The sequence below is a fragment of the Oncorhynchus clarkii genome, chromosome 29, assembly GCF_045791955.1.
Source record: "Oncorhynchus clarkii lewisi isolate Uvic-CL-2024 chromosome 29, UVic_Ocla_1.0, whole genome shotgun sequence".
Classification (NCBI taxonomy): Eukaryota; Metazoa; Chordata; class Actinopteri; order Salmoniformes; family Salmonidae; genus Oncorhynchus; species Oncorhynchus clarkii.
The window spans coordinates 47077673-47097672 of NC_092175.1; the positions used below are offsets into that span (position 1 = coordinate 47077673).

Consider the following 20000-nt stretch of genomic DNA (forward strand, 5'->3'; position numbering starts at 1 on the left):
AAATAACACATGTGGAATTATGTAGTAACCAAAAAAAAAGTGTTAAACAAATCAAAATAATAATTTATATTTTAGATTCTTCAAAGTAGCCACCCTTTGCCTTGATGACAGCTTTGCACACTCTTGGCATTCTCTCAACCAGCTTCATGAGGAATGCTATTCCAACAGTCTTGAAGGAGTTCCCACATCTGCTGAGCACTTATTGGCTGCTTTTCCATCACTCACAAAGACACGGCGGTTGGAACCAAAAATCTCAAATTTGGACTCGTCAGACCAAAGGACAGATTTCCACCAGTCTAATGTCCATTGCTCATGTTTCTTGGCCCAAGGAAGTCTCTTCGTCTTATTGGTGTCCTTTAGTAGTGGTTTCTTTGCAGCAATTTGTCCATGAAGGCCTGATTCACACAGTCTCCTCTGAACAGTTGATGTTGAGATGTGTCTGTTACTTGAACTCTGTGAAGCATTTATTTGGGCTGTTAACCCTAATGAACTTATCCTCTGCAGCAGAGGTAACCCTGGGTCTTAATTTCCTGTGGCGGTCCTCATGAGAGCCAGTTTCATCATAGTCCTTGATGGTTTCTGCTACTGCACTTGAAGAAACGTTCAAAGTTCTTGAAATGTTCCGTATTGACTGACCTTCATGTCTTAAAGTAATGATGGACTGTCGTTTCTCTTTGCTTATTTGAGCTGTTCTTTACATAATATGGACTGGGTCTTTTACCAAATACGGCTGTCTTCATTATACCACCCCTACCTTCTCACAACACAACTGATTGGCTGAAATTCATTAACGAAATAAATTCCACAAATTAACTTTTAACAAGGCACACCTGTTTATTGAAATGCATTCCAGGGGAGAGAATTCCAAGAGTGTGCAAAGCTGTCATCAAGGCAAAGGGTGGATACTTTGAAGAATCTCAAATATAATATAAATGTTGATTTGTTTAACACTTTTTTGGTTACTACATGATTCCATATGTGTTATTTCATAGTTTTGATGTCTTCACTATTATTCTACAATGTAGAAATAGTAAAAAATGAAGAAAACCCTTGAATGAGTAGGTAACTTTTGACTGTATATAAAACACACATACACACGCAATATTATAGACAAACGCACATTCAAGATAATCAAATATTACGTGTATTTGTGTTCTCACCTCAGGTAGCAGTGTGGAGGATTCTGGGACCACATAGATGACCACGGAGCCACAGGGGCTCTCACTGAGCAGATGAAGAGACTCATCCGTCTCTGCGGGGGGGACCGAGAGAGCGAGATGAATGTGAGGAGGGAGAGAGAGATGATAAATAATGACAGTTTGTATTCTTGATCTGATGAAACGCCACCCAGCTGATAGGCTGAGGCAGCCACTGACCTGCTGCAGTGGGCTGGTTCAGAGCATCTTCTTCCATGATGGTAGCTGTCCTGTATCTAGTCTCATACCTGTAACTCAACACTGTGGTCTCTGGAGGGGGGCGGATATGGGAAAGAGGGGAGGCAAGGGAGAGAGAGGGAGGGACAGAGGGATGGACAGAGGGATGGACAGAGGGTGGGAGAGAGAGCGGGGGAGAGAGTGATGTTAATATTTAGTAGGGCTGACCCCATATTTATTGATTGGTTGAGCGGCTGTTGGTTGACAGATTTCTTTAGTCAGGCAGTAGCAAAACAAATAATGGTGTACAAGACTCCTGTCTGAGTGGACTAATCCATTGTGGAGGCCGTGGGGATGGCACAGTCCATCAGTCTAAGACACCTGTCTGATTGGCTCCTGTCTGAGTGGACTAATCCATTGTGGAGGCCGTGGGGATGGCACAGTCCATCAGTCTAAGAAACCTGTCTGATTGGCTCCTGTCTGAGTGGACTAATCCATTGTGGAGGCCGTGGGGATGGCACAGTCCATCAGTCTAAGACACCTTTCTGATTGGCTCCTGTCTGAGTGGACTACTCCATTCTGGAAGCCGTGGGGATGGCACAGTCCATCAGTCTAAGACGTGCTATTGAAATTGTATATGGTTATATTAACATCATATATTACCACAACATGTTATATTACGTAACAACAATGGTGAATCATTAAGAAATATTATTTTATCCCGAAGCTGGATAGTGGTCGCTGTCCATGGTTCTGAAACACATCAGTGCACTGTTGAATTGGTACCTTTTCCTAGACCCCTCAAACTCAAATCTGGACCTCGAAGCCAGTTCCAATGCATTTTTTAATTGTGCAATTATCAGGTAAAACAGAAAACCAGCAGGCTCTGGACCTCGTAGGGTAAGACTTGAGTACCCCTGTCCTAGACCATGTTGCTATGTGCATAATAGTGAACCAGCATATTGGTGTTGAGAACAATGAGGCAGCAGTGGAGTTAGGAGACGAGGAAACAGCCATTTCCTTAAATTGTCTAAGAAAAGTGATGAGAGAGGAAACCATAACTTAATTAGGTCTAGAATCACTAGTCTAACTGTTAAAATGTGCCTGGCTTTATAAATCATCTGTATTTTTCTACAGAAATAAGACAGATCCTGCTTCTGTTGCCTGTTTGAGTGTTTGTTCAATAGCCTACTGATTCCCTGAGCACCAAGACTCCCACAACCACAACATGTTGGATAAACAAGTTCACAAATGTGGCTGTTTTTAGTCTTTGTTGAAATAAAGGCTTTACTTTTTGTTTTGTCAGAACAGCTTCTCTGGTATTATTTATCATTTATTTAGTGTTGTTGACACTGTTTCAAATTGTCATCAATATAATATTTATAATAATAATAATCTCCTTCTTCTTGATCTCCTTCAGATTGTTAGTTTTACAATAATTAATAGTAGTCTTAGTATCCCCATACTGTTTTTATTTATTTACTTTTCTGCTCTTTTTCACACCAATATCTCTACTTGCACATGACCATCTGATAATTTATCACTCCAGTGTTAATCTGCTAAATTGTAATTATTTGCTCCTATGGCCTATTTATTGCCTTACCTCCTCATGCCTTTTGCACACATTGTTTATAGACTTTATTTTTTCTACTGTGTCATTGGCTTGTTTATTGTTTACTCCATATGTAACTCTGTTGTTGTATGTGTCACACTGTTTGCTTTCTCTTGGCCAGGTCGCAGTTGTAAATGATAACTTTTTCTCAACTAGCCACCTGGTTAAATAAAGGTGTTTTTTTTTATTTGTATTTTTATTAACAATAATAATAACAGCCTTGTAGATCCACCCCTGGTGGCATCTCCAGAACCACCCCCCACCCCTCGTGGCATCTCCAGAACCACCCCCCACCCCTCGTGGCATCTCCAGAACCACCCCCCACCCCTGGTGGCATCTCCAGAACCACCCCCCACCCCTCGTGGCATCTCCAGAACCACCCCCCACCCCTCGTGGCATCTCCAGAACCACCCCCCATCCCTCGTGGCATCTCCAGAACCACCCCCTCCCCTCTCACCGTCCACAGGGTGCTCCTCCAGGCGTGTGTGTGTGGGATCAATCTTCTTCTGGTGTTCAGCAGTCAGAGTTCCTCTAGAGAACACCACCTCCACTTCCACACTCAACTGTAGCTGTAACACACACAGCTCTGTTAACCTGCACACACACACACACAGCTCTGTTAACCTGCACACACACACAGCTCTGTTAACTCTCTCTCACACGCGCGTGCGCAACACACACACACACACACACACACACACACACACACACACACACACACACACACACAGCTGTGTTACCTGCAGCTGAGCTAGCTGGTTGATCTGGGTGACAGGTAGCCATGCCCTGTATGTCTCAGTGGTCTTCCACCACAAGGGAACTCCCACAGCGATCACCACCACTGCTATGGCCAGGGCCGCCAGACGCCCTCGGTGACGCTCTGCAACACACACATTATATTAGACTACTAGGGAATCAGAGAGTGATCCACGGCCTGTGGGTCATCTACAGCCATCTACTGACGGGTTATCTACTGCCATCTACTGACGGGTAATTTACAACCATCTACTGCCGGGACATTACAGTCATCTACTGACAGGACATCTACTGACGGGTTATCTACTGCCATCTACTGACGGGTCATTTACAACCATCTACTGCCGGGACATTACAGTCATCTACTGACAGGACATCTACTGACGGGTTATCTACTGCCATCTACTGACGGGTCATTTACAACCATCTACTGCCGGGACATTACAGTCATCTACTGACAGGACATCTACTGACGGGTTATCTACTGCCATCTACTGACGGGTCATTTACAACCATCTACTGCCGGGACATTACAGTCATCTACTGACAGGACATCTACTGACGGGTTATCTACTGCCATCTACTGACGGGTCATTTACAACCATCTACTGCCGGGACATTACAGTCATCTACTGACAGGACATCTACTGACGGGTTATCTACTGCCATCTACTGACGGGTCATTTACAACCATCTACTGCCGGGACATTACAGTCATCTACTGACAGGACATCTACTGACGGGTTATCTACTGCCATCTACTGACGGGTCATTTACAACCATCTACTGCCGGGACATTACAGTCATCTACTGACAGGACATCTACTGACGGGTCATCTACTGACGGGTCATCTAAGGCTGTGGGCATCCAGCCGAGGAACTACACTTCCTCCCTAGTTAACGTTACCTTTACATAGATGTTCGGAGCACACTAGATAATTAGCACTGTGGTCAACTCTGCCTTCCGTAAACAAGCGCAGTAACATGGACATATGGCCGTATGGGAGAACTAACCCTAATAAAAAAAAGATGTGTAGTAATTTAACTTTTTGTTTTTTGAAAATGATTATTTCTCGCTGATATGAAAGGGTACGTTCCTTATGTTTCCAAAACCGTACCTCGAGTTAACGTTCAGACCGAGCGTCGGGTCGGTTAATAGAAAGGCCCCGGTAGTTATCGGCTATGACTGGGAAAGCTAGACAGACAACTCTCTGGGCACAACACTACAACTATGAAACAAAAACATATCTACAAATAGTCTATAAACGCTGCCTAATTCATTCTCTTCTGAATATACTGTTCTAAATGTGTGTGTTTTATAGCGCTAAAACTGCGGTAGTTTAAAGAAAACGACGCATTATTGTGTCAGTCGCTTCACTCACCCACTTCTATCGCCGCCATCTCTGTCCATGCAACTGGGCAGGGCTGGAAGGACAGGACAGCTGTCCAATGGAAAACTCGCTATTCCCCCTACATCTTACCCAATCACAAATCAAAAGGCGGGCTTTAAATATCTAGGGGAGATTCTCGTCCGTCTTCTTTTATTTAACCTTTATTTAACTAGGCAGGTCAGTTAAATAAGAACAAATTATTCTTTTTTACAATGACGGCCTACCCGGAGTCATTGGTAACTGCACACCCCATACAATTACAATCAGTCGATAAAATCGACAACTATCACCAGAAATCAAGCGATATGAATCAGACAGTGGAGCGCCACCTGACCTATTCGTAGTTGATCAGAAGGTCCAAAATCAACGTTTCATATCGTGATGTAAATGTACTGTACTGACAATAACGCGAGACTCCGACTACTCGTGGCCCAGCTGGCTAGTTTATGTGGCATTGCTAGACCGTGGTTGCGTTCCAGGATGCAGGTCGTTTCGGGTGCGTTCCAGGATGCAGGTCGACTCGGGTGCGTTCATTGCTAGGCTGCGGTTGCGTTGCTTTCCCGCGGGCGCGTCGCAGGTTTACACGGGTACTTTCCAGGTGGTCTTCATCGCTTCATAATTTCTGGGGGTATTAAAACGGATTGTTAACGTAACCGATTAGCATAATTGGTTCAGATTATTTGATGATTTACTGTTCTCTACTTTTATTTATTTTGTACAAATCCCAAATCCCGGTTGCAAGGCTGACCAACTTTGTTCCTGGAGATCTACCATCCTTTAGGTTTTCGCTCCAAACCCAGTAGTTACCAACGTGATTCAACGTATCAACAAGTTAGGTAGCTAGACAAAGGTTTGAACAAAAACCAACTCCCATTCAAACCCAGAATCTTATACTGGATTTCTCCAGACTTCCAAGACCATATTTGGAAGGATGGCTACGATTGGCTAGTGTTGGAACATATCCAGTGGCAATTTTAGCTTGTAAATCTTAGTGGGGCAAACTAACATTTTTGTTGTTGTTGTTGAGATGCATACTAGCAAAGTCACTACACAACACTAAACAATACATTAATTGCACTATAACGACGACAAACGGCGCCCACAAATGTTTAGGGCCGACATAAAGCTGTCCCAACAGCAGAGCTTTCTGTTCAGCACCATGGAGTGAATCCTTACCACCGCTACACCTGGCTATCAGCGGAGCCTTGTCTGGCAGCGAAACAGTTCATTCCGACTCATTTACTGCCTTTTAAATAAACATATCTGATATAGCTGACCATATCTCCCTGGCGTATTGCATCATTTATGCAGCAGCATTATAAGACATTTTTGGACTCACCTTGAGTGAGTTTGAGTTTGAGTTTATTTTTATTTTTACAGGGACAGTGCACATTAATCAACGTTTCAGTAAAAGTGCCGGCTAATTTTCAACCGCAGTCCCTGGGCAGGTTATTGCTGTGCGCGGCGGTCCTTCGTTGGCAAATTTTGTCATCAAAGAAAAAGATTTACAATTCTGAGTTGGACGACTGTTCAAAACGTATTTTCCCGGTCTGACTTCCTTCCTGCGGTTAGACACCGATTCCTTCCAAACAACTCCTTGTTGAATTTGCGAATTCCAACTTGTTGTGATGTTAATGTCCAATGGCCGATAAGCACAGATACGTTTTATCTATATTTTTTCTTCACTATTTCTCTTCATATGACAAGGATTAAAAAAGATTTGCCTGTAGACTTGATTCATGATGATGACTGCTAGCTAAGATTGTGAACAGTGTAATCTAGATGTAATTTTTATTCAGACATTTGGAACTACACAAATAAATATTCATGACATTTAAAACTATATAAATATACAAATATATACAAAAATAAGACTCATAAATACCAAAAAGAAGTAACAAAGACAAATAGAAACAAATTTGTGTTGATTTGGCACTCGAGCATCAATACATTACCCATCCCCCAACACTGTCAACCAAGAGTCAAGACTAAACCAATTCACCTTGGTGATGTGCAGACAGACTGGTTTTATATTATTATTAGCCATTTCGCACAAACCAGAAAAAAATGCAACAATATGTCTGTGAAACTATATATTCACAGTATTATGAATTAATTGTGGTTTATTTGGTAGCATTTTGTAGTGTGACTGATTTTATTAATTGCATTAGTACTGTACAAAGTTAGAGGTGTGCTATTTGATAGATTCCCCCGCTCCCCCTACCTTGGGCTTCTAGTGGGGAGACCTGAGGTCAACCTACCCCCGCTCCCCCTAACTCAGGCTTCCAGTGAGTGGGGAGACCTGAGGTCAACCTACCCCCGCTCCCCCTACCTCGGGCTTCCAAAGGGGAGACCTGATGTCAACCTACCCCCGCTCCCCCTAACTCGGGCTTCCAGTGTGGAGACCTGAAGTCAACCTACCCCTGCCCCCCCTCCCCATCTCGTAAAACTATTTTTTCAACCACTCCACAAATGTCTTGTTAAAACAAACTATAGTTTTGGCAAGTCGGTTAGGACATCTATTTTGTGCATGACAAGTAATTTTTTCAACAATTGTTTACAGACAGATTATTTCACTTATAATTCACTGTATCACAATTCCAGTGGGTCAGAAGTTTACATACACTAAGTTGACTGTGCCTTTCAACAGCTTGGAAAATTCCAGAAAATTATGTCATGGCTTTAGAAGCTTTTGATGGCTAATTGACATCATTTGAGTCAATTGGAAGTGTACCTGTGGATGTATTTCAAGGCCTACCTTCAAACAAAATGCCCCCTTGCTTGACATCATGGGAAAATGAAAAGAAATCAGCCAAGACCTCAGAAAGAAAATTGTAGACCTCGACAAGTCTGGATCATCCTTGGGAGCAATTTCCAAACCCCTGAAGGTACCACGTTCATCTGTACAAACAATAGTACGCAAGAATAAACACCATGGGATCACGCAGCCGTCATACCACTCAGGAAGGAGACGCATTCTGTCTCCTAGAGATGAACGTACGTTGGTGCGAAAAGTGCAAATCAATCACAGAAGAACAGCAAAGGACCTTGTGAAGATGCTGGAGGAAACAGGTACAAAAGTATCTATATCCACAGTAAAACGAGTCCTATATCGACATAACCTGAAAGGCCGCTCAGCAAGGAAGAAGCCACTGCTCCAAAACCGCCATAAAAAAGCCAGACTACGGTTTGCAACTGCACATGGGGACAAAGATTGTACTTTTTGGAGAAATGTCCTCTGGTCTGATGAAACAAAAATAGAACTGTTCGGCCATAATGACCATCGTCATCTTTGGAGGAAAAAGGGGGAGGCTTGCAAGCCGAAGAACACAATCCCAACCGTGAAGCACGGGGGTGGCAGCATCATGTTGTGGGGGTGCTTTGCTGCAGGAGGGACTGGTGCACTTCACAAAATAGATGGCATCATTAGATAGAAAAATTATATGGATATATTGAAGCAACATCTCAAGACATCAGTCAGGAAGTTAAAGCTTGGTAGCAAATGGGTCTTCCAAATGGACAATGACCCCAAGCATACTTCCAAAGTTGTGGCAAAATAGCTTAAGGACAACAAAGTCAACGTATTGGAGTGTCATCACAAAGCCCTGACCTCAATCCTATTGAAAATGTGTGGGCAGAACTGAAAAAGAATGTGCGAGCAAGGAGGCCTACAAACCTGACTCAGTTACACCAGCTCTGTCAGGAGGAATGGGCCAACATTCCCACAACTTATTGTGGGAAGCTTGTGGAAGGCTACCCAAAATGTTTGACCCAAGTTAAACAATTTAAAGGCAATGCTACTGTAACGGATGTGAAACGGCTAGCTTAGTTAGCGGTGCGCGCTAAATAGCGTTTCAATCGGGGACGTCACTTGCTCTGAGACCTTGAAGTAGTGGTTCCCCTTGCTCTGCAAGGGTCGCGGCTTTTGTGGAGCGATGGGTAATGATGCTTCGTGGGTGACTGTTGTTGATGTGTGCAGAGGGTCCCTGGTTCGTGCCCGGGTATGGGCAAGGGGACGGTCTAAAGTTATACTGTAACACTACCAAATACTAATTGAGTGTATGCAAACTTCTGACCCACTGGGAAAGTGCTGAAAGAAATAAATAATTATCTCTACTATTATTCTGACATTTCACATTCTTAAAATAAAGTGGTGATCCTAACTGACATACAACAGGGAATGATTACGAGGATTAAATGTCAGGAATTGTGAAAAACTGAGTTTAAATGTATTTGGTTAAGGTATGTAAACCTGTAAACTGTATATCCATTTCTAAAATCTTAGAACGCCAATTTAACAAACAGATCACTGACCACTTCGTATCAAACCGTACCTTCTCCACGATGCAATCTGGCTCAACGTCCTAAATGATATCATAACCACCATCGATGAAAGACAGTACTGTGCAGCCATCTTCATCGACTTGGCCAAGGCTTCCGACTCTGTCAATCACCGCCTTAGATTTCTATGGCACTTTCTTGCAGTTCCTATAGCTTCCACTAGATGTCAACAGTCTTCAGAAATTGGTTGATGTTTTTCCTTTGAGAAATGAAGAAGTAGCCATTTTCTTTCTGGGAGTCGAGTCTAGTGTACTGTTGTGGTTGGGGCGCGCGACCTGAAAGCTACCTCCACTTTGTTTTCGTCCGGTATTGAACACAGTTTATTCCGTCTTAAATTTTATCATTTATTTACGTTGAAAAAATACCTAAAGTTGGAATAGGAAAGTTGTTTGAAATGTTTGGACCAAGTTTACACGTAACTTATTAGATCATTTGTAGTCATGTTGGGGGAGTTGGAACCAGTGTATTTTCTGAATCAAACACGCCAAATAAATTGACATTTTGGGGATATAAAGAAGGACTTTATCGAACAAAAGGACCATTTGTGATGTTTATGGGACATAATGGAGTGCCAACAGAAGAAGATCTTCAAAGGTAAGGTGAAGGTGAATTATATAGTTATTTCTGAGGTTGATATATGACTGTCATGTGTTTGTTTGATGGGGTGCTGATAATCGCATGGTTTGCTTTCGCCATAAAGCCTTTTTGAAATCTGACACTGTGGCTGGATTAACAAGAAGTTCATCTTTAAACCGATGTATAACACTTGTATGATTAATTATTATTATGAGTATTTCTGTTTTTGAATTTGGCACGCTGCTATTTCACTGGGTGTTGTCAAATCAATCCCGTTAACGGGATTGGCGCGCGAAGGGATCACTAAGAAGTTTAACCGTCTGATGGCCTTGAAATAGAGGCTGTTTTTCAGTCTCTCGGTCCCAGCTTTGATGCACCTGTACTGACCTCGCCTTCTGGATGATAGCGGGGTGAACAGGCAGTTGCTTGGGTGGTTGTTGTCCTTGATGATCTTTTTGGCCTTCCTGTGACATCGGGTGGTGTAGGTGTCCTGGAGGGCAGGTAGTTTTCCCCCGGTGATGCGTTGTGCAGACCTCACTACCCTCTGGAGAGCCTTACAGTTGTAGGTGGAGCAGTTGCCATACCAGGCGGTGATAAAGTTTGTGATTGTTTTTGGTGACAAGCCAAATTTATTCAGTGTCCTGAAGTTGAAGAGGTGCTGTTGCGCGTTCTTCACCATGCTGTCTGTGTGGGTGGACCATTTTAGTTTGTCCATGATGTGTACGCTGAGGAACTTAAAACTTTCCACCTTCTCCACTACTGTCCCGACAATGTGGATAGGGGGGGGGGGGTGCTCCTTCTGCTGCTTCCTGAAGTCCACAATCATCTCCTTTGTTTTGTTGACTTTGAGTGTGAGATTATATTCCTGACACCACACTCCGAGGGCCCTCACCTCCTCCCTGTAAGCCGTCTCGTTGTTGTTGGTAATCAAGCCTACCACTGTAGTGTCGTCTGCAAACTTGATTATTGAGTTGGAGGCGTGCATGGCCACGCAGTCATGGGTGAACAGGGAGTAGTGTTGAAGATCAGCGGGGTTGAGATGTTGTTTCCTACCCTCACCACCTGGGGGCGGCCCGTCAGAAAGTCCAGGACCCAGTTGCACAGGGTGAGGTCGAGACCCAGGGTCTCGAGCTTGATGACGAGTTTGGAGGGTACTATGGTGTTACCTGCTGAGCTGTAGTCAATGAACAGCATTCTTACATAGGTATTCCTCTTGTCCAGGTGGGTTAGGGCAGTGTGCTGTGTGATTGCGTTGTCTGTGGACCTATTGGGGCGGTAAGCAAATTGGAGTGGGTCTAGGTGTCAGGTAGGGTGGAGGTGATATGATCCTTGACTAGTCTCTCAAAGCACTTCATGATGACGGAAGTGAATGCTACGATAGTCATTTATTTAAATTACCTTCGCTTTCTTGGGAACAGGAACAATGTTGGCCCTGGGAACAGCACACTGGGATAGGGAGAGATTGAAAATGTCCGTAAACACACCAGCCAGCTGGTCTGCGCATGCTCTGAGGACGTGGCTAGAGATGCCGTCTGGGCCGGCAGCCTAGCGAGGGTTAACATTTTTAAATGTTTTACTCACGTTGGCTGTGAAGGAGAGCCCGCAGGTTTTGGTAGTGGGCCGTGTTAGTGGCACTGTATTGTCCTCAAAGTGAGCAAAGAAGTTGTTTAGTTTGTCTGGGAGCAAGATGTCGGTGTCCGCGACAGGGCTGGTTTTCTTTTTGTAATCGTGGTCATGTGGCCATGTCGCTGGTCCGTAGCTAACGTGGTCATGTCGCTGGTCCGTTGCTAACGTGGTCATGTCGCTGGTCGGTAGCTAACGTGGTCATGTCGCTGGTCCGTAGATAACGTGGTCATGTCGCTGGTCGGTAGCTAAAGTGGTCATGTCGCTGGTCCGTAGATAACGTGGTCATGTCGCTGGTCAGTAGCTAACGTGGTCATGTCGCTGGTCGGTAGCTAACGTGGTCATGTCGCTGGTCCGTTGCTAACGTGGTCATGTCGCTGGTCCGTAGCTAACGTGGTCATGTCGCTGGTCCGTTGCTAACGTGGTCATGTCGCTGGTCCGTAGCTAACGTGGTCATGACGCTGGTCCGTAGCTAACGTGGCCATGTCGCTGGTCGGTAGCTAACGTGGTCATGTCGCTGGTCGGTAGCTAACGTGGTCATGTCGCTGGTCCGTTGCTAATGTGGTCATGTCGCTGGTCGGTAGCTAACGTGGTCATGTCGCTGGTCGTAGCTAACGTGGTCATGTCGCTGGTCGGTAGCTAACGTGGTCATGTCGCTGGTCCGTTGCTAACGTGGTCATGTCGCTGGTCCGTAGCTAACGTGGCCATGTCGGTGCCTGGTTTCTCCCAGATGTGACTCTTGGCATTTAGGCCAAAGAGTTCAATCTTGATTTCATCAGACCAGAGAATCTTGTTTCTCATGGTCAGAGTCCTTTGGGTGTCTTTTGGCAAACTCCAAGCGGGCTGTCATGTATTTTACTGAGGAGTGGCTTCCTTCTGGCCACTCTACCATAAAGGCCTGATTGGTGGAGTGCTGCAGAGATGGTTGTCCTTCTGGAAGGTTCTCCCATCTCCACAGAGGAACTCTGGAGCTCTGTCAGAGTGACCATCGGGTTCTTGGTCACCTCCCTGACCAAGGTCCTTCTCCGCCGATTGCTCAGTTTGGCCGGGCGGCCAGCTCTAGGAAGAGTCTTGATGGTTCCAAAGTTCGTCCATTTAAGAATGACAGAGGTCACTGTGTTCTCTGGGACCTTCAATGCTACAGACATTTTTGGTACCCTTCGCCAGATCTGTGCCTCGACACAATCCTGCCTCAGAGCTCTACAGACAATTCCTTCAACAATATGGCTTGGTTTTTGCTCTGACATGCACTGTCAACTGTGGGACCTTATAAAGACAGGTGTGTGCCTTTCCAAGTAATGTCCAATCAATTGCAATTTTCCACAGGTGGACTCCAATCAAGTTGTAGAAACTTCTCAAGGATGATCAATGGAAACAGGATGCACCTGAGCTCAATGTTGAGTCTCATAGCAAACTGTTTTTGCTTTGCATTATGGGGTATTGTAATGTCATTATGGGGTATTGTGATGTCATTATGGGGTATTGTGATGTCATTATGGGGTATTGTGATGTCATTATGGGGTATTGTGATGTCATTATGGGGTATTGTGTGAAGATTGATCTGGGTTTGTATTTAATCCATTGTAGAATAGGTTGTAACGTAACAAAACGTGGAAAGAGTGAAGGGGTCTGAATACTTTCAGAATGCACCGTAGAAGTAACCCAGATTCGTCCGTCAGAACGCGTTTCCACTGCTCCAGAGTCCTATGGCAGCGAGCTTTACACCACTCCAGCCGACACTTGGCATTGTGCATGGTGATCTTAGGCTTGTGTGAGGCTGCTCGGCCATGGAAACCCATTTCATGATGCTCCCGATGAACAGTTATTGTGCTGCTGTTGCTTCCAGAGGCAGTTTGGAACTCGATAGTGAGTGTTGTAACCGAGGACAGGCGATTTTACGTGCTCTGTGAGCTTGTGCGGCCTACCACTTTGCGGCTGAGCCGTTGTTGCTGCTAGACCTTTCCACTTCCACTAGAGTATCTAATTAATGATAATTGATATTCGGTGACCTTATGTAGTGAGGTCTTTGATTGGTTTGACGTGTTGCAAGGCTTCACTGATTTTCCGTGGGTTCTCACCCCTATTTAGTCCTTTTTCTACCTTCTACGTTTGACTTCACATTTAGGAAAGCCTGGTTTTTGACGAGGCTAACCAGGACTCTAACGACTGGTACCGTACTGGTAATAGATGGATCAGTCTTGCTGACTGCCTCAATTTCAATATAAACCAACTGGATAACAGACTATTGTGATTGACAGGCTGGTATAAACCTACTGTATAACAGACTGTTGTGATTGACAGGCTGTTTGTTGACTGCAGAGTAGGAGGAAGAAGAAAGTGATTCACATCAAATGTTTCTAACTATTTTGTAATATTTATTGTAGATTTTCTGTTAATTTTTTCCCCCACTATTCATCACAGCAAGCGCTTTAGAGAACAACAAACAAACAAAGGAACATCAACAAACGTCACAGTATTCCAACACAGTAGTGACTGACTTACTGGACCCCCCCTACAAACCCCACACTCCACCCAGACCAGCCAATAGGATTCACCCTCACCTCCGGACTGTTCCACCGGTGGGGGAAAGGGGGTGAGTAAGACACAGAAGCATCACATAATAACTACAAGGGTCGCTCTCACAACACAACACATAATAACACATTGATTGTGTACTTTAAAGCTAGTATTATAATCAGAGAAGTGCAGTAGTCCTAGACAACACACTGGCCATTCCCACAAACAAAACACACTGGGCCATTCACACAAACTGTTAAAACACACTGGCCATTCCCAGCAACTGTTTTAGATGGCAAGTAATAAAGTTATTATCAGTAGTTTATTGATCGATTGATTGACTGATTGATAGCTAGATAGTTAGGTGTGTGAGAAAAAGACAGAGGTTAGAGGATGAGACTTGGTGGTCAGTGGTTAGCTGTTTGTCTGTCTGTCCTTCCACCCTTTGTGTTCAGTCTCTAGCTGACATTGGTACCTCTCTCCCTACCTCCCTCTTCTTTCTCCCTCCCTCTTCTCTCCCTCCTCTCTCTCTCTCTCTCTCTCTCTCTCTCACTCCTCTCACTCTCTCTCCCTCCTCTCACTCTCTCTCTCCCTCCTCTCACTCTCTCTCCCTCCTCTCACTCTCTCTCTCCCTCCTCTCACTCTCCCTCCTTTCTCTCTCTCTCCCTCCTCTCTCTCTCCCTCCTCACTCTCTCCTCTTTCTCCCTCCTCTCTCCCTATCTCTCTCTCCCTCCTCTCTCTCTCTCCCTCCTCTCTCTCTCTCCCTCCTCTCACTCTCTCTCTCCCTCCTCTCACTCTCTCTCCCTCCTCTCACTCTCTCCCTCCTCTCTCTCACTCTCCCTCCTCTCTCTCTCTCCCTCCTCTCTCTCCCTCCTCTCTCATCCTCCTCTCTCTCCCTCTTCTCACTGTCTCTCTCCTCTTTCTCCCTCCTCTCTCTCTCCCTCCTCTCTCATCCCTCTCTTCTTACTCATTCCTAACTGGAACTCAACACGTCACACCCTGGTGTCTGTCAGATGTAATCTAGTATCTGATTGGTCCCTATCTGATGTTATCTTCACTCTGGTTGGTCACTGTTTGATGTAATCTAGTATCTGATTGGTCCCTATCTGATGTTATCTTCTCTCTGGTTGGTCACTACTTTAGACCAGAGCCCTATGGCACCCTATTCCCTATATAGTGCACTACTTTAGACCAGGTCTGTACACCCTATTCCCTATATAGTACACTACTTTAGACCAGGTCTATATAGGGAATAGGACTCCATTTGGGACTTAATAAAGCTTATTCATGATACCGCCCTCTCTCCCTTCAGCATCCTCTTCATCATCAACTCCCCATACTAATTAATACTCATATTAACCACATTGTTATGTTGCCACGACAACGATGCTGTTTCTAAAATACGGTAGACAACGCAGGTCTGTGGTTGGTGGGTGAGGGGAGGGGCTGCAGCGGTGGGTTGTGATGTAGGCGTGGCCTGGGGTGTTCAGTACGCGTGATTGGCCACGTAGAGAGACTGTCCTGCCGCTCCGCTGTCTCCTGTTGACTCATACTTCCCCTGGGCAGCCAGACCGTTCACCTGGAGGACAGGAGGGGAGGGGGGAGAGGGAGGAGAGGAGGGGGGAGGGAGGAGAGGAGGGGGGAGGGGTGGAGAGGAGAGGAGGGGGGAGAGGGAGGGGAGGGGTGGAGGGGGGAGGGAGGAGAGGAGGGGGGAGGGAGGAGAGGAGGGGGGAGAGGGAGGAGAGTAGGGGGGAGGGGGGAGAGGGAGGAGAGGGGTGGAGAGGAGGGAGGGAGGGGGGAGAGGGAGGAGAGGAGGGGGGGAGGGAGGAGAGGAGGGGGGAGGTGGAGGAGAGGAGAGAGGAGGTGGAGGAGAGGAGGGGGGAGAGGAGGGAGGGGGGAGAGGGAGGAGAGGAGGTGGAGAGGGAGGAGAGGAGGGGAGGGGGGAGAGGATGGAGAGGAGGGGGGAGGGAGGAGAGGAGGGGGGAGAGGAGGGGGAGAGGGGGGAGGGAGAGGTGGAGAGGAGGGGGGAGGGGTGGAGAGGAGGGGGGAGAGGGAGGAGAGTAGGGGGGAGGGGGGAGAGTGAGGAGAGGGGTGGAGAGGAGGGAGGGAGGGGGAGAGGGAGGAGAGGAGGTGGAGAGGGAGGAGAGGAGGGGAGGGGGGAGAGGATGGAGAGGAGGGGGGAGGGGTGGAGAGGAGGGGGGAGAGGGAGGAGAGTAGGGGGGAGGGGGGAGAGTGAGGAGAGGGGTGGAGAGGAGGGAGGGAGGGGGGAGAGGGAGGAGAGGAGGGGGGGAGGGAGGAGAGGAGGGGGGAGGTGGAGGAGAGGAGGGGGGAGAGGAGGGGGGAGAGGGAGGAGAGGGGTGGAGAGGAGGGAGGGAGGGGGGAGAGGGAGGAGAGGAGGGGGGAGGGGGGGAGAGGGAGGAGAGGAGGGGGGAGAGGTGGAGAGGGAGGAGAGGAGGAGGGGAGGGAGAAGCGTTACATTGAAAGATAGAAGAGATGGATAAGTGGTAGAAGACCGATGTAGAGTTAGATAGAAGGTCCTGTATTGAAGAGTTATTTTGTACCCACACCCCCTCTCCTCAACTCACCTCAGCCCGTTTAAGGAACTCCTCGGCAGCAGCCTTCTCGTTGTCTCTCTCTCCTCTCCAGGCGTTGAGGGCTGAGGCCTGCAGGGCACGACCATAGGAGAAGGTCAAGGCCCAGGGTTTACCCAGAGGACAGGTGTTGATAGCATTCAGGTTAATACTGGCCTCCTCCTCTGACTGGCCCCCTGACAGGAACGTCACACCTGAGGAGGGAGGGAGGAGGGTGGAGGAAGGGAGGGAGGGAGGAAGGGTGGGAGGGAGGGAGGAAGGGAGAGGAAGGAAGGAATGAAGGAATGAAGGAAGGAAGGAAGGAAGGAAGGGAGGGAGGGAGGGAGGGAGGGAGGGAGGGAGGGAGGGAGGGATAGATGCACATTCAGTTAGATATTGACAGAATGTAAAACAATCACACAAATATAAAGTGTCTATGTGAGCATGCCAGTCTGTGTGTCTGAGTGTCTGTGTGAGCATGCATGCCAGTCTGTGTGTCTGAGTGTCTGTGTGAGCATGCATGCCAGTCTGTGTGTCTGTGTGAGCATGCATGCCAGTCTGTGTGTCTGTGTGAGCATGCATGCCAGTCTGTGTGTCTGTGTGAGCATGCATGCCAGTCTGTGTGTCTGTGTGAGCATGCATGCCAGTCTGTGTGTCTGTGTGAGCATGCATGCCAGTCTGTGTGTCTGTGTGTGTCTGTCTGTGTGTCTATGTGAGCATGCATGCCAGTCTGTGTGTCTGTGTGAGCATGCATGCCAGTCTGTGTGTCTGTGTGTGTCTGTCTGTGTGTCTATGTGAGCATGCATGCCAGTCTGTGTGTCTGTGTGTGTGTCTGTGTGTACCTGTGACGGCAGGGGGTACAGTGCGGCGGAGGGCAGTGACCGTAGCCATGGCGATCTCCTCGTTAGTGTATTTTTGGGGGCAGGAGTGTCCGGGAGTCACCATGTTGGGCTTCAGCAGGGTCCCCTCCAGATAGACGTGGTGGTCTGATAGGGCCTTGTACACCGCAGACAGAACCTACAGACAGACAGATAGACATGGTGGTCTGATAGGGCCTTGTACTTTTGCAGACAGAACCTACAGACAGACAGATAGACGTGGTGGTCTGATAGGACCTTGTACACCGCAGACAGAACCTACAGAAAGACAGATAGACGTGGTGGTCTGATAGGACCTTGTACACCGCAGACAGAACCTAGAGACAGACAGATAGACGTGGTGGTCTGATAGGGCCTTGTACATCGCAGACAGAACCTACAGACAGACAGATAGACGTGGTGGTCTGATAGGACCTTGTACACCGCAGACAGAACCTAGAGACAGACAGATAGACGTGGTGGTCTGGTAGGGCCTTGTACATCGCAGACAGAACCTACAGACAGACAGATAGACGTGGTGGTCTGATAGGACCTTGTACACCGCAGACAGAACCTACAGAAAGACAGATAGACGTGGTGGTCTGATAGGACCTTGTACACCGCAGACAGAACCTACAGACAGACAGATAGACGTGGTGGTCTGATAGGGCCTTGTACATCGCAGACAGAACCTACAGACAGACAGATAGACATGGTGGTCTGATAGGACCTTGTACACCGCAGACAGAACCTAGAGACAGACAGATAGACGTGGTGGTCTGATAGGGCCTTGTACACCGCAGACAGAACCTACAGACAGACAGATAGACGTGGTGGTCTGATAGGGCCTTGTACATCGCAGACAGAACCTACAGACAGACAGATAGACGTGGTGGTCTGATAGGACCTTGTACACCGCAGACAGAACCTACAGAAAGACAGATAGACGTGGTGGTCTGATAGGACCTTGTACACCGCAGACAGAACCTACAGACAGACAGATAGACGTGGTGGTCTGATAGGGCCTTGTACATCGCAGACAGAACCTACAGACAGACAGATAGACGTGGTGGTCTGATAGGACCTTGTACACCGCAGACAGAACCTACAGAAAGACAGATAGACGTGGTGGTCTGATAGGACCTTGTACACCACAGATATTCTGTCACGTTTGTGTGTAGAGACAAACCAAGGCGCAGCGGATGTTGAGTTCCACATGATTTATTAAAAGTGAAACTTAGCAAAACGAAACAATAAACGAACAACGAACCGTGACTACAGAGGTGCTACGTACACTAACTCAAAACAAAATCCCATAAACCACAGGTGGAGTAGGTCAGGGCGTGACTGTGGGGTCAGTCTAGTTTATTATTTCTATGTAGGGTTCTAGTTTTGTTTTTTCTATGTTGTTTATTTTGTATGATTCCCAATTAGAGGCAGCTGTTAATCGTTGTCTCTAATTGGGGATCATATTTAAGTAGTTCTTTTTCCCACTGGTGTTTGTGGGATATTGTTTTGAGTGAGTGTACGTAGCACCTCTGTTGTCACGGTTCATTGTTTGTTTATTGTTTTGTTTTTTCTATGTTTTCACTTTATAATAAAATATGTGGAAACCGTATCGAGCTGCACCTTGGTCCGATCATTATTCCAACGAACGTGACAGAGACAGAGAAAGAGGGAGGTCCGAAATATCATGTTCAACAGGTTGCCAGGTTGGGTCAGGGTCGCCAGGTTGGGTCAGGGTCGCCAGGTTGGGTCAAGGTCGCCAGGTTGGGTCAGGATCGCCAGGTTGGGTCAGGGTCGCCAGGTTGGGTAAAGGGCGCCAGGTTGGGTCAGGGTCGCCAGGTTGGGTCAGGGGCGCCAGGTTGGGTAAATGGCGCCAGGTTGGGTCAGGGTCGCCAGGTTGGGTCAGGGTCGCCAGGTTGGGTCAGGGTCGCCAGGTTGGGTCAGAGTCGCCAGGTTGGGTAAGGGCGCCAGGTTGGGTAAAGGGCGCCAGGTTGGGTCAGGGTCGCCAGGTTGGGTCAGGGTCGCCAGGTTGGGTCAGGGTCGCCAGGTTGGGTAAGGACGCCAGGTCGGGTAAGGGTGCCAGGTTGGGTCAGGGTCGCCAGGTTGGGTCAGGGTCGCCAGGTTGGGTAAAGGGCACCAGGTTCGGTCAGGGTCGCCAGGTTGGGTAAAGGACGCCAGGTTGGGTCAGGGTCGCCAGGTTGGGTAAAGGGCGCCAGGTTGGGTCAGGGTCGCCACGTTGGGTAAAGGGCACCAGGTTGGGTCAGGGTCGCCAGGTTGGGTAAAGGGCACCAGGTTGGGTAAAGGGCGCCAGGTTGGGTCAGTGTCGCCAGGTTGGGTCAGTGTCGCCAGGTTGGGTCAGGGTCGCCAGGTCGGGTCAG

General features: G+C 47.3%; 2 protein-coding genes across 2 annotated transcripts in view; both read right to left on the bottom strand.

The window, feature by feature from the left end:
• The window catches only part of LOC139388499 (phosphatidylinositol glycan anchor biosynthesis, class S), a 13658-nt gene extending 8073 nt beyond the window's left edge, over positions 1 to 5585 (bottom strand). Inside the window, exons 1-5 of the mRNA XM_071135196.1 lie at positions 5124 to 5585; positions 3726 to 3865; positions 3443 to 3554; positions 1377 to 1466; positions 1161 to 1252 (exon numbers count right to left, since the gene is read on the bottom strand). Of these exons, the coding sequence (XP_070991297.1) occupies positions 1161 to 1252; positions 1377 to 1466; positions 3443 to 3554; positions 3726 to 3865; positions 5124 to 5142 (453 nt within the window). The 5' untranslated portion in view covers positions 5143 to 5585. The remainder of the gene's footprint in view (positions 1 to 1160; positions 1253 to 1376; positions 1467 to 3442; positions 3555 to 3725; positions 3866 to 5123) is intronic.
• An 8439-nt stretch (positions 5586 to 14024) lies between these two features.
• The window catches only part of LOC139388266 (aldolase C, fructose-bisphosphate, b), a 24723-nt gene continuing 18747 nt past the window's right edge, over positions 14025 to 20000 (bottom strand). The window contains exons 7-9 of the mRNA XM_071134824.1: positions 17602 to 17776; positions 16775 to 16974; positions 14025 to 15768 (exon numbers count right to left, since the gene is read on the bottom strand). Coding sequence (XP_070990925.1) covers positions 15676 to 15768; positions 16775 to 16974; positions 17602 to 17776 — 468 coding nt within the window. The 3' untranslated portion in view covers positions 14025 to 15675. The remainder of the gene's footprint in view (positions 15769 to 16774; positions 16975 to 17601; positions 17777 to 20000) is intronic.